Source organism: Gavia stellata, chromosome 29 (genome assembly GCF_030936135.1).
Source record: "Gavia stellata isolate bGavSte3 chromosome 29, bGavSte3.hap2, whole genome shotgun sequence".
Taxonomy (NCBI): Eukaryota; Metazoa; Chordata; class Aves; order Gaviiformes; family Gaviidae; genus Gavia; species Gavia stellata.
The window spans coordinates 3217135-3229585 of NC_082622.1; the positions used below are offsets into that span (position 1 = coordinate 3217135).

General features: G+C 53.4%; 1 protein-coding gene across 1 annotated transcript in view; it reads left to right on the top strand.

Moving 5' to 3' along the window:
• The window catches only part of MACF1 (microtubule actin crosslinking factor 1), a 147768-nt gene that overhangs the window by 115815 nt on the left and 19502 nt on the right, over positions 1-12451 (top strand). Inside the window, 15 exon segments of the mRNA XM_059830960.1 lie at positions 615-774; positions 1202-1528; positions 2182-2266; positions 3179-3420; positions 3578-3784; positions 4651-4770; positions 5892-5999; positions 6375-6593; positions 7192-7395; positions 8188-8196; positions 9308-9539; positions 10282-10508; positions 11474-11596; positions 11701-11802; positions 12249-12350. Of these exon segments, the coding sequence (XP_059686943.1) occupies positions 615-774; positions 1202-1528; positions 2182-2266; positions 3179-3420; positions 3578-3784; positions 4651-4770; positions 5892-5999; positions 6375-6593; positions 7192-7395; positions 8188-8196; positions 9308-9539; positions 10282-10508; positions 11474-11596; positions 11701-11802; positions 12249-12350 (2467 nt within the window).

The following is a 12451-nucleotide window of genomic DNA, read 5'->3' on the forward strand; positions in this document are numbered from 1 at the left end:
AGCTCAGATTAAATAAATTGCCTGCAGGGGATGGATGTTATTTTTATTTCTTTAAGCGTTAACGTTTAGCTTTAGCAGCAACATCCTGTTGACACCTTTCTGCTGCCCGACTCTTGTTTATGAGTCGCTTGTTGCTACATAAGCTAATATTTGAGGTTATAAAGTCACTTCTGAGGGCCAGATTTGACTTCCCAGTGTTTTAAATCACTGCCAACTAGATGGACTGTCCATCTAGGACTTGTACCGGTGCCGGGCTGTCTGTGAACAGCTCAGCAGCTCTGAAACACCAAGAGCCCGGCCACAAGCTGGGTGCGTCGGAGGATCTCCGAGATAGTGATAGGAACGGAAGAAAAGCAGCACAAACGGGGGAGCCTTTCTGCCACCTTCCCGGGGGGATAAACAGGACCCTAAAGGCACAGCTGCAGGAAAAAACTTATTTTGCAGTTTCTCCACGTTGATTTTTGTGTTTGCCTTTGCAGCTTGCCTGACGCGGTGTCTCACCTTGATCTGAACGGGGCTGCTTTGCTTCCCTCTTCCTAATTCTTGAAGCTGCTTCCCGTGCCTGGCTCTAACGGGGAGCTGCTCCTTAGTGTTTCATTGTGTCCTTACTATAGGCAGAAGCAGCTGGAGGACATCTTGGTCCTGGCAAAGCAGTTCCACGAGACCACGGAGCCCGTGTCGGACTGGCTGTCGGTGACGGAGAAGAAACTGGCCAACTCTGAGCCCATCGGTACCCAGACTGCCAAAATCCAGCAGCAGATCAGTCGGCACAAGGTAGGGACCCGTGCGTGAACGGGAGCTGCCGATGGAGGTGGTGGGTATCGGGTCCGCTCAGGTGGGTGTTTCTGCCATGGCGAGGGGGTTTTTGGCACCAAGCATTGGAGGAGTTACCCAGGCTGCTTTATGTACAGAGAAGGTTGCAAACCCTGACCCACCAGTGCGGGTAAACATTAAACTGATGCCTTTGCACCTCGCAGAGATTGTATCTGGCTCTGGATAGAAAAACCATTCCTGTTCTTGTGTTTCTTTTAAACCTTTTTTATTTTGATGCAGTGTGCCCATTCACGGGTGGGTTTTGTGTCTCCATTCCTTCAGTTGCGTTCATTGTTTCTGTTTCTCCTTTTATGTTTGTTTTTTTTTTTTATCCATTTTTTTCACTCCTTTTCCTTTCTGTTGTCCATTTTATCCTCCCGCCATTCAGGCTCTAGAGGAAGAGATAGAGAGCCACGCGGCCGACGTGTCTCGGGCGGTCGGTGTCGGGCAGTCCCTCTCCTCCCTGAGCTGTGCCGCTGAGCGGAGGCTGCTGGCAGAGAAGCTAGACTCTCTGCAGACCCGCTACGGCGAGGTCCACGACCGGTGCTGCCGGAAGGCAGCGCTGCTGGATCAGGCGCTGTCTAACGCCAGGCTCTTTGGGGAGGAGGAGGTGGAAGTGCTCAACTGGCTGGCTGAGGTCGAGGACAAGCTCGGCTCGGTATCCGTAAAGGATTACAAACGGGACGTCCTGCAGAAGCAGCATGCCGACCAGCTGGTATTTTCCATTTTCTTCCATGTTTATAGTGTTTATTTTGTTGCATTTATCTGGTTTTATTTTTGTTTCTTGTCTGACTTTAATATTGCAAAGCTTGTTCCACTGCTGGTTCTCTTCTAGGCTTGGAGAAGTATAAAGAGATTTCATGCGTTAAAAACAATAATTGTGGCCCCAAAAATGGGTTTCCCCGGGGGGGAAACTTCAGATGATTCATTTGCTTTGTGAACAATGTCTGAGCAAGCTTGGCCACCCCGTGCCTTTAGAAAGCTGGATGCTGTTTCCAAGAATGAGAGCTTGAAAAGCCCGGTGGGTTTTCCAAGCCAGGCTGGCCACCGAGGAAGCCGTCTGCTTCCGCTCCCCGGGGGCCGTGCAAGCTCTTTTCAAGAGTGAGGTTACGTCTAACACAAGGGCAAGTTTTTCAGTAACACGTATCCAATGGGTTGGGATGGGTTTGCTCTAAGAGTTGAGCCTTTGGGTCCCAGAAGTCCCAGTAAGTCCCGTAGCAGAAGAAGGTTGACTGGACAAGTATCAGATCTGTTGTCCGCCCTTCCCGTGCTTGGTAGGAGCAGTTGGTGCTCTGCTTAGCATCTCTGGCCGGCAGGACTTGGGGACCTGCCTGCAGAAGGGTAACCCCAATTTGCCTTTCTCTCCAGGCTTTGAACGAGGAAATTGTGAACAGGAAGAAGAACGTGGACCAAGCCATTAGAAATGGGCAAGCTCTTCTGAAGCAAACCACAGGTAACGCGAAGAGCTGGGCACGCTCTGGCCCATGCGGGGGTCCGGGAAGCCCCCCATCCTCCGCGTGGTCTTCCCTGGGAAGTCCATGCTCAGCAGTGATACGTTGTTTGGGGAAAGCTGTTCTCCGCCAGCTCTACTTTCCTTTCGGCTACTCCCAAAGTAGCTGGTCCGCATCCAGACCTGGATGCGGAGCCACAAGTACTCCAGCTTAGTAAATCCCGAGTACCAACCTCGCAGCTTTGTGAGTGGGTGATTCCCGCCGCCAAGGTGGCGATGCTCAGCGCTGAGCAGCCCTGCAACGCAAGGGAGGGTTTTCTCATTGCATCCAGCTGCTAAATCACATGGAAAGAGGTTAAAAATACACCCAGCCCTTTCCTAATATCGCTTTCCCATACTGAGCAGTTGTTGCTGTTGCCACGTGGGTGTGAGTTTATGTTTACGAGTGGGAAGAAAGGTTGGGGCGATGCATTTCCTTCAGATGTGGTCTGCTCGGAGCAGATGTACAGACCTCTGTCCTTGTGGGAGCCGTGTAGCAGGAAGAGTGATTACAAAGAATTTGGCTTGCAGTTTCTTGTCCTCTCGGAAATAGCAGTAAAAGGGTGAACTGGACCTTTTTTCTTGGAGCTGTGACACGTTAGTTGAGAACTGAGGTGTAGTGGCTTTGGGGCTTGTGGCAAAGCCAGGCTTCGCAGCACGCTTCCATCCTATTGCAGGGAGGAGGTGGGCATCATGCTTGCTGGTGGAAAACGTTAGCTCTAAGAGTAGCTTCCTGGCTGTAACAATAGGCTATAAAGAAAAGTGAGACTGAAATAAGCTATTTAAAATGGGGGGGAAGGAGGCAGGTGGCTGCTTAAACCTTCCTGCAGCCCCCCCCCAGCCCAGCATCATTTCCCCCTTGCTGCTGTCTCGCAGGGGAGGAGGTGTTGCTGATCCAGGAGAAGCTGGATGGAATTAAGACCCGCTATTCGGACATCACCGCCGCCAGCTCCAAGGCGCTGCGCACGCTGGAGCAGGCTCGGCAGCTGGCCACCAAGTTCCAGTCCACGCACGAGGAGCTCGCCGGCTGGATGAGCAAAGTGGAGGATGAGCTGGCTTCCAGCGGGGGACAGTCCCCCGCCGGCGAGCAGATACCCCAGTTCCAGCAGAGGCAAAAGGTGGGGGCTGGCAGAGCAGCACCCGGGGGGGACGGGGACACGAGGGTGGGAGCCGGCGGGGGTTTGCTCGCTGTTTGGAGAGGCTGGGGAGGAGCTGGAGGGGGATGTCACCTGCAGAGCGCTGAGAAGGACGCGTGTCCGTGGGTGCCTTCCACAGGAGCTGAAGAAGGAGGTGATGGAGCACAGGCTCGTCCTGGACACGGTGAACGAGGTGAGCCGAGCTCTCTTGGAGCTGGTTCCCTGGCGAGCCCGTGAAGGACTGGATAAACTCGTGTCGGACACCAACGAGCGCTACAAGCTGGTCAGCGACACCATCAAGCAGAGGGTGGAAGAAATCGATGCTGCTATTCAAAGGTCTCAACAGGTAATTTAATAACCCCACCGGAGGCTGATGGGGTTTCTCAGCAGAGTGGGAGCAAGCGGCTCGGCACCGCTCCAGCCCGCGCAGCGTGGTGGCGGCGGGAGGGATAGCGAGCACAGCCTGACAGGAGGGCCAAATCCCATCAGGAACGCCAAGAAATGAACGGGCCGCACCAGCGGTGTGTGGCAGCGGGGCTGGTTTCTGGCCCCGTCCCGTTGTGTGTGGTTTGGATAGGATAACTCCGGTGCAGCACCGCATTGTCCCGCCTGTGGGCTTTTGCTTGCGTGAGTGATGTAGACGGTGTAAAACCAGTGACAGGTGACTTTCAGGCCTGGATAAATGTCATCCCCTGTTGCGATAGCCTGGGGATTTGTTCCAGGCGAACGGTCCTCTCAAAAAAGGCTTGTTCTGCACGGACCGGAGGCTGTGGAGCGCTGTCAGTAACTGCCCTCGCTGCCTTTGAGCGCTGACTCCACGAAGCTGAACGCACGAGCAAAATGATGGTGTAAAACAGAGGCATCTCTTTCCCTGTGGGCAGAGAGGGGGTAGAGAAAGGTGGTTGCTCCACCGTGCTCTGCTGCACTGAGTGCCTTTAGTGCAGGGATGCTCCATGCCCCGAAACCAGTTGCAGGAGCCACCGGCCGTGGGACGGCGTCTGCCGCTCCTCTCGGCGGAGAGCGTGGAGTCAGAAACCTGTGTCCACCCCAACGTCCCCTTCTCCTCCGCGCCTCCGCACGCCCAGGCGAGGGGTTCATCCCCACCCCGTCCCGTTGGGTCCCCCTGTGTCTCCCACTGTCCCCAACTTGCCGTGTGCTCCATCCCTGCTTCCCGTCGCTCACCTGCGCTGCCTGTCCTCTCCCCTGGGCCAGTACGAGCAGGCGGCCGACGCGGAGCTGGCCTGGGTGGCTGAGACCAAGCGGAAGCTGACGGCTCTCGGTCCCATCCGCCTGGAGCAAGACCAGACGACGGCTCAGCTGCAGGTGCAGAAGGTACGTGCGCACTCGCTGCCGGGGGGAACGGGGTGGGCAGCGAGGAGGGATGCGGTTTGGGTGATGGGCTGGGGTTTGGGGGGGGCAGCTTTACCCTGGGGTTTGTGTCGCTGAGCCCAGGAGAGATGCAACACTTGTCCTTGGTAAGTAAAAGGAAAAAACGAGGAAAAAAAGAGGATTTAGAGCAACAAAGTGCTGGGCTCCTGAAGGAAAAAGCCTGCTGTCCGTTTGCAGGAGCCAAAACCTTTGCTTGGCCGTTTAGGGCTGGATGGGTGCTCTTGCGTGGACTCCCCTCGAGAGAGCCGCTCCTTCCGAAGGCTTTCCCTGTGGCTGCCGGAGCAAGCTCTGCCGGGCTCTGGCAGCAGGAAGGCTTTAGAGAAATGTATATATTGATTAATGAGGGTGCTTTTACATTTGCTTTTTGCTCATTGTTCCTTGCAGTGGGGGACTCCTCGTTTCCCTCCCGGCAGCCAGACGTGGAACAAAGAGCCGCTGGGGTTTTTTTATATCTTTGAGATGAGCTCATGCCTGAAAGAACGTGCACTTTAAATAAACGGCCCTTTTCTTCCCTTACCAGCCTCGGCAATCAGAGCAGCGTACAGGCTTATTGGATTTTTTTTAAAAAAAAAGAAAAATAAGGCATTGTTATAAGGGAGGGGGACTGAACCGTCAAGCATTAAGTTAAATTGAGCTCAGCTTGGCTTCCCGCTGTTAATCGCGTGGACCTTGGGAATGGCAAAGTTATTGGTAGATGTAGCTCTGGAGAGCATCATTTTGGGGGGTTAACATGTTCGCTAACGAATGGATGGCGGAGTTTTTCCTCTGGTGAGGACCCTGGGTGGGGAATTGGACTGATAACCTCATTTCAAGAGCTGTTTTCAGGCCTTTGAAAGAGAGAGGTTGATGTAGATGAGTCATGAGAAAAACATGCAGTAATCTGCATTTTCAGCCAGATTTTCAGTGTGCTGAAGGACACTTGTGCCGAGTTTTGCGTGGTCTCTGCGGCGCTGAGCTCTGCTGCCTGCTACAGCTGCCGCAGGCGGGAGGGTCCCATGGATGGGCTGGGGGGAGAGGTTGGGCTCGGCTCTGATTTCTTCCCTTTGGACGTTTCCTTTCTGCAGGCTTTTTCCATCGACATTATTCGGCACAAAGACTCCATGGATGAACTGTTCAGCCAGCGCAATGAGATCTTTGGGACGTGCGGGGAGGAACAAAAAGCTGTTCTCCAGGTGAGCCTCCCTCTGCTATTTACTCCGACGGGGGAGACAGGGAGGGGAGGGAGTCGAATGCTCAGCTCTTGCACAGGCTGAAGTAGTTTAAAATTACTCCATCTTTAGTAATTCCCACCAGCGTTAGCAGAAATCTCTTTACATTTATTACTCTCCTTTATTGCATATTTTTATTGCAGTGTTTGGGGATGGGAGGGGGACAGCGAAGATTTCTGAGGCTCCTTTAATTGGAATTACAGCTTGCACGCGTGGAAGGCCACCAAAGGCACCTCCTGCTCTTCCAGCTCGCAGCGTGCAGCTGGCGCTATTCCTGGGCCCTTTTTGCATCCCTCGCTGTAACTTTCCTCCCTTTTTTTTTTTTTTTTTTTTTTTTAGGAGAAAACCGAGTCCCTGGTGCAACAGTACGAAGCTGTGAGCCAGCTCAACTCGGAGCGCTACGCTCGCTTGGAGCGTGCCCAGGTCCTGGTCAACCAGTTCTGGGAGACCTACGAGGAGCTGAACCCGTGGATCGAGGAGACGCAAGCCCTCATCTCCCAGCTGCCCCCTCCGGCCATCGATCACGAGCAGCTCAAGCAGCAGCAGGAGGACATGAGGGTAAGAGGACGCGGCGTTTGCATCTCCTGCGCCATCAATTCCTCTACCTGAACCGGAGGCGCAGCGTTCGCAGGGGCGAGGCCGCCTGTTTTCTGAATATTTCTGACTTTTTTTACCCATCCTCTTCTTTTTGGGGATCCTGCCTATGTGATACGAGTGTGCCGTGAGCGTACCATGTGGAAATCACTAGTTACGTTGGAGCACTTCTTCCTAAAAGACGGATTGCACCCGAGGGAGCCTGGCTGCCTTCGGATCTCCTGCCTGGTTGTGGCAGGGAAAACCGCTTCGTGCTTTTAGGGTTGAGAGCTGCAAAGCGAGTTTTCTCAGTGATGTCCCCCATGGGGCTGCGGGGAGGGTCAGGAGCCGGCCGTGCCGGGGAAGGACCCGTGCCGGGCGATGTGCCGGTGCGTGCAGAGCCGTGGCCATGTTAGGAAGAGCCGAGTGCCATGTGTTTGGCAGATGCTGGGTCAAGAAATCCACGGTGCGAATTCACTACCAGATACGATCGCTGCTCTTGGAGTGTTGCATGAAGTAAATAGGCAGCGGCTTTCAATAGATTTCTAAACAAGTGTCTTTTTTTTTTCCCCCCATTCCCTAGCAACTGAGAGAGTCCATTGCTGAACATAAGCCTCATATTGACAAGCTGCTGAAAATCGGACCGCAGCTCAAGGACCTCAACCCCGAGGAAGGGGAGATGGTGCAGAAAAAATACTCAACAGCTGAGGCCATGTATGCCAAAATCAAGGAGGAGGTGTGCCAGCGGGCTCTTGCGCTCGACGAAGCCGTCTCACAGTCCACCCAGGTACACTGGGGTGCAAAGGAGCCAAGTCTTCTTATCAGAGTCCCCTGGGGAAGCCACGCGCTTTGAAATGCGGTTTTATTCTCAGTGTTACGATTGTAAAACCCTTTATAAAGCGCAACGTGGTCAGACACCTCCAGGGTAGTTTCCTGCTGCTCAGCGCTGGCTGCGAAAGGAGGGGTGAAGGCGTTTGAATCTTGACATAGTAAATAGGGTAATAAATTTTTACAGCCTCAATAATGATGCTCATTCAAAGGGGCTGTTTTGGCATCCACCCAAGGTTGGAAGGGCCCGGAGAGCCTCTTTAAAGAGCTTGGAGAGATAAGTTTCATTTCTGATAAGCTGCGTGCAGCGAACAGCCACGGGACCCTTTGTATGGGAGAGTTAACAGTTGTCTCCAGGGTCTGGGCATCTCCAGAGAAGGTCGATGAGTGCAGGAGCAGAGATGGGAAAGGAAGGGCAGAGACTGTAGGTGCTAAAGTCCAGAAAAGGGGGTGAAGAGTTTCCGCTGCTGAGGGTTTATGACCCGTAGTTACGTTTCATTTCACCCCGTGCTACCGTAGCACAGTTGGTTTTTGTCATGTCTGGGTGTTTATTTTTTTATTCCTGTATTGTGTAGTCACTTCTCTTGGTTTGCACTTGTATTAACTCCGAGTTTTTCCCCCCACACCCCCCTCCCGTCTCATCATCTCACTCCCATTGTGGAATGTGTTATCTGTGTGTGTTGCTGCCTGTGCCCGTCCTCCCCACATGGTCCCATTTCATTCTTGTGTTGACTGCGCCCCACCATTGCAGATTACGGAGGTAAGCCCCACCGCCACAGATGCTCATTTACGCTCTTTCTTTGGGCTGATTCTATTTTACACCCGGCCTTTTATTTCTGGCCCGCGCACAGCTCAGCAGAACGTGCTTAAAAATTAACTCCAGGAGCCTGAAATCACGTTTCTGAGATGGCTTTCGTTGCGTTGCCGCCTGGTCTCAGCCGTGGCCAGCTTCCGCTGGGAATGCTTCCTGCAAAGCAGAGGTTTTGCTTTCGGAGCGGTTTACGCTGATGCGTGGAGCTTTCTGCTCTAGCTGGACTTGCCGCTTTGCTCCTGCCTGTTGGCTGAGCCAGCGTGCCCCTGGTCAACTTTGCACCCAGAGCCCGTCTCCTCTCTGCTGTTGGAGCCTGGGACCGGGCGAACGCCAGCGCTGGGGTCTGGCAGAGAGGGACCAGAGCGGCAGCCGGAGCGCAGAGCTGTCCTTCTCGCCAGCAGAGATTGTTTGGGATCTTTAAGGCCAAAGTTGACTTTTCTTTAAAAAAAAATAATAATAATAAACCCTGCTAGACCCCTTCCTCTCTCACTCTTGGCTTTCTGGTTCTGCTTTTGTTGAAGCCCCAGCTCCGTGGCAGCTCGCTCCTCCCTGTCTGCATGCAGCCTTCCACCATCTCCCGCTGACCCTGCCGGGGTGGTTCTCTTGCTGCCCTTGCACCAAGCGGAGATTTCCGTCAGCACCAAACACGGGCGCTTTTTCCAGCAGCGTCTTTGCGCGGATGCTCAAACAACCGGGATTGGGTTTTCTTGCCACGCTGCCCCTCCGCAAGAAGCGGGACAGCGGTCAAAAATGTGAATTTTGTGGGGTTGAATCCGGTGACAAATCGCTGCCGTGTTTGGTTCACAGTTGCCTGTGCCGGCTCTGTGAGTCTCTATGGCTGACGTACGGTTTGAGCTGGTGCAGCCTGGGGCTGTTGGCAGCAGAGGAAAGCGGAGGCGGGCGCGAACAGGAGGCTGCAGGTTTAATTGCTGTTGCAGGCAATGTTTGTCCTCTCCGAGAGGCCGCTGGGTGCAGCGCTAAGGGCTGTTGCACACGCAGGGAGCGACGCAGCGTTGCTTAATCTCGTCTCACCTGCCCTAATGGACTTGCTCTTCTCCAGTTCCACGATAAGATCGAGCCCATGCTGGAGACGCTGGAGAACCTCTCCTCCCGCCTGCGCATGCCGCCCCTCATCCCCGCCGAGGTCGATAAGATCCGGGAGTGCATCAGCGAGAACAAAAACGCCACGGTGGAGCTGGAGAAGCTGCAGCCTTCCTTCGAGGCTCTGAAACGCCGCGGGGAAGAGCTGATTGGGCGATCGCAGGGAACGGACAAGGACCTGGCAGCAAAAGGTATCTCGGGGTGGATTTAACAGAAGGTGCTGGCTGGGCTGGTGGCACTACCCAGCTTCTCCTACCCAAACCATGGCTCCATCACTGTTGGGGAGGCTTTGATGTCCCAGGGGTGTATTTCAGAGGGTCTCCTGGCCGTAGGAGGAAGGGTGAGTCCTCTGCACGCGGATATCTGGTGCCTGCTTCCATCTGGAGCAGACGGGGTGGTATCAGCCAGAGGAGAAAGAAGTATTTGTGCCTGCTCAGGCAGAGGTTTCAGCTCAGCCAAGCTGAGCCGTCACCCTGAGCTGGTCTCTTGTGGCAACCGTTGGTGGCCCCTGTGAAATGATTTGTTGGTGTCGATTCAGCATCTAATGGAGGGAAGGAACATCCCCAGCACAAAAAGACCTGTCAACGCGATTGGCACTAATTGGCACCTTTCTTGGCAGCTCAACAGTCAGCTCATGGACTGAGTGAGCGTAGGCTTCACGCTAGAGGTGGCCAGAACAGAGGTTCGTTGGAGGAGAGTGTGTGGGCAAATTTGCCCTCAGCTTGCCTGCACATAGATAAAGGCTTTATTTCTGCAAGCTGGAGTTTCTCATGTCCCTCGGTATCTCTGGGTTAATGCTCTGATAGTCCTGGTCATCTTTAATTCCCATATGAATATTCTGTTGGCTATTTCTAAGTGGAAAGCATTCGCAGAATGCTTTTGAGTTGTAGAAAGGTTTCCTTCTTCACTCGGTGTTTTCATTCCCTTCCTCAGTAATCCAGGATAAGTTGGATCAGATGGTCTTCTTCTGGGAAGACATCAAAGCTCGGGCGGAGGAACGTGAAATGAAGTTCCTTGATGTCCTGGAGCTTGCGGAGAAGTTCTGGTACGACATGGCAGCCCTCCTGACCACCATCAAAGACACGCAGGACATCGTGCATGACCTGGAGAGCCCAGGCATTGACCCCTCCATCATCAAGCAGCAGGTGGAAGCGGCGGAGGTGAGGGCCATGGGACTGAACCCCTGCATGGAACTTGTCCGCACCCAGCTTGTAAGCTAAATTGGGGTAGATCTTAGATACAAGCCTGGCCAAAAGTGACTGTAAATCAGTTTTGTAGGCAGGCAGTCGGATTATGAAATGTTATTTCCATTGCAATTTGGAACTGCAAGGAAAAAGAAATGTATTTCACATATCCCTCCCCACCACCACCGCCCCCTGTTCCAGACAAGGAAATGATGCTTCAATCACTTTATCTGCTACTGTTTTGGGAAGCTTATCAAGCGTGGGGTCAGAGTTGTGTGCCCACTTGTTTTGAGTGATGTGGAAGTTTGCACGGTTCTGCTCCCAGTCTGAGTCGAAGGCATCTGAGTGCCGTCTGGCGTGGGAAGTGTATATTTAGCTTTTGGTTAGACCGGAGATAAGTGTAAAACTGGATGGGCTTGGATTTGTGTGGTGGTGTTCGGTTGTTTCAAATAAGTGGTGAAATCCACTTCAGGTGGATTTGACTTGACTTGGACCTTGGGGAACTGGGATGTTTCTCTATACTTTGCTAAGTTTGTCCTTGCTATTTCCATTTCACGACCGTTCTGACTTCGGTTTGCAACTTTTGAGTCTCAAAAACTAATTCCTATATTGACAAAATTGTAAACAACGTCTTCAGCCAGGCAGTTCAGGCTCACGCCCAGCTGCATACAGATGTTCTTATTTTGGCTCCCCCAAAGAGCAGCATTGCCACAGTGGCCGGAGGTGGGAGCAGACCAGGTTGGTGGTGGCAATGCTGGTGAGCAGGACGGCCGCCTGCTCGGGGTCTAACCTAGTCCTGGGGTCTGGCATCGGGCTGTCGGCCGGGGTGAGGACACCGGAGCGGGAAGGACCCTCCGTGCTTTAGCCCTCCTGTTCACGGGGCAATTTTGGACGGGCGTCTAATAATAACCATTTTTCTTTTGTCGCTGCGTTATATGCAGACTATCAAAGAGGAGACAGACGGCTTGCATGAAGAGCTGGAGTTTATCCGTCTCCTTGGAACTGATTTAATTTTTGCCTGTGGCGAAACTGAGAAACCAGAAGTGAAAAAGAGCATTGATGAGGTAGGAAAACCAGCAGCCTCTCCTTCAGATAAAATCGGTCGGAGCAAGTGGCAGCTCCGGTAGAAGAGCCTAACGAATTTTGTGGGCAATCTTGTGTTCCGCAGATGAACAATGCGTGGGAAAATCTAAACAGAACGTGGAAGGAGAGGCTTGAAAAGCTTGAAGAAGCCATGCAGTCGGCTGTGCAATACCAAGATACGCTTCAAGTAAGGGGCAGGGCTGTTTCTGTGGGGTGGGTAGACCTCAGGAACACCACTGCGAATCCTCTCCCTGGAGTTGTACTGGGATTTGCACTAATGCAAAGCAGAAAACGTCTCCTGGGCAAGTGTTTGCAGCCTCTGTTAGAGCCTGAGCTCAACACCCAGCTCCAAGGAAGAGCAGATATTTGATTGCTTTTGTCTTCCCAAATCTCTCTTCGTTTCCGCACGAAGCAGCGGGATGAGCCTGGCTGCCGTCAGGTCCTCGTGCTGGAAGCAGGGGAGGGGAGGAAAGAGCTTGCAGCAGCGAGCGCTGGCCGAACAGGCATCTCTGCCCCGAAAGACGAGTTTCGTGGCTGCGGGGTGATGGAGGCACCAGCCCCGTTTCCCTGCCCAGCTGCGGGGGGAGCACGCTTTGCCATTCCCTTTGCTAACGGGGTCTGCGCTCCTTTCAGGCCATGTTCGACTGGCTGGATAACGCCGTGATCAAACTCTGCAACATGTCTCCTGTCGGCACTGACCTCAACACGGTTAAGGAGCAAATGAACGAGATGAAGGTACGCGGGCGGAGTGGGACCGGTTCTCCAGTGTTTGCTTTGCATCGCAGAGCTCGCGCTCCAGTGATTCACTTCGTTCTGGTTTTTGTCCTGCTTCTTTT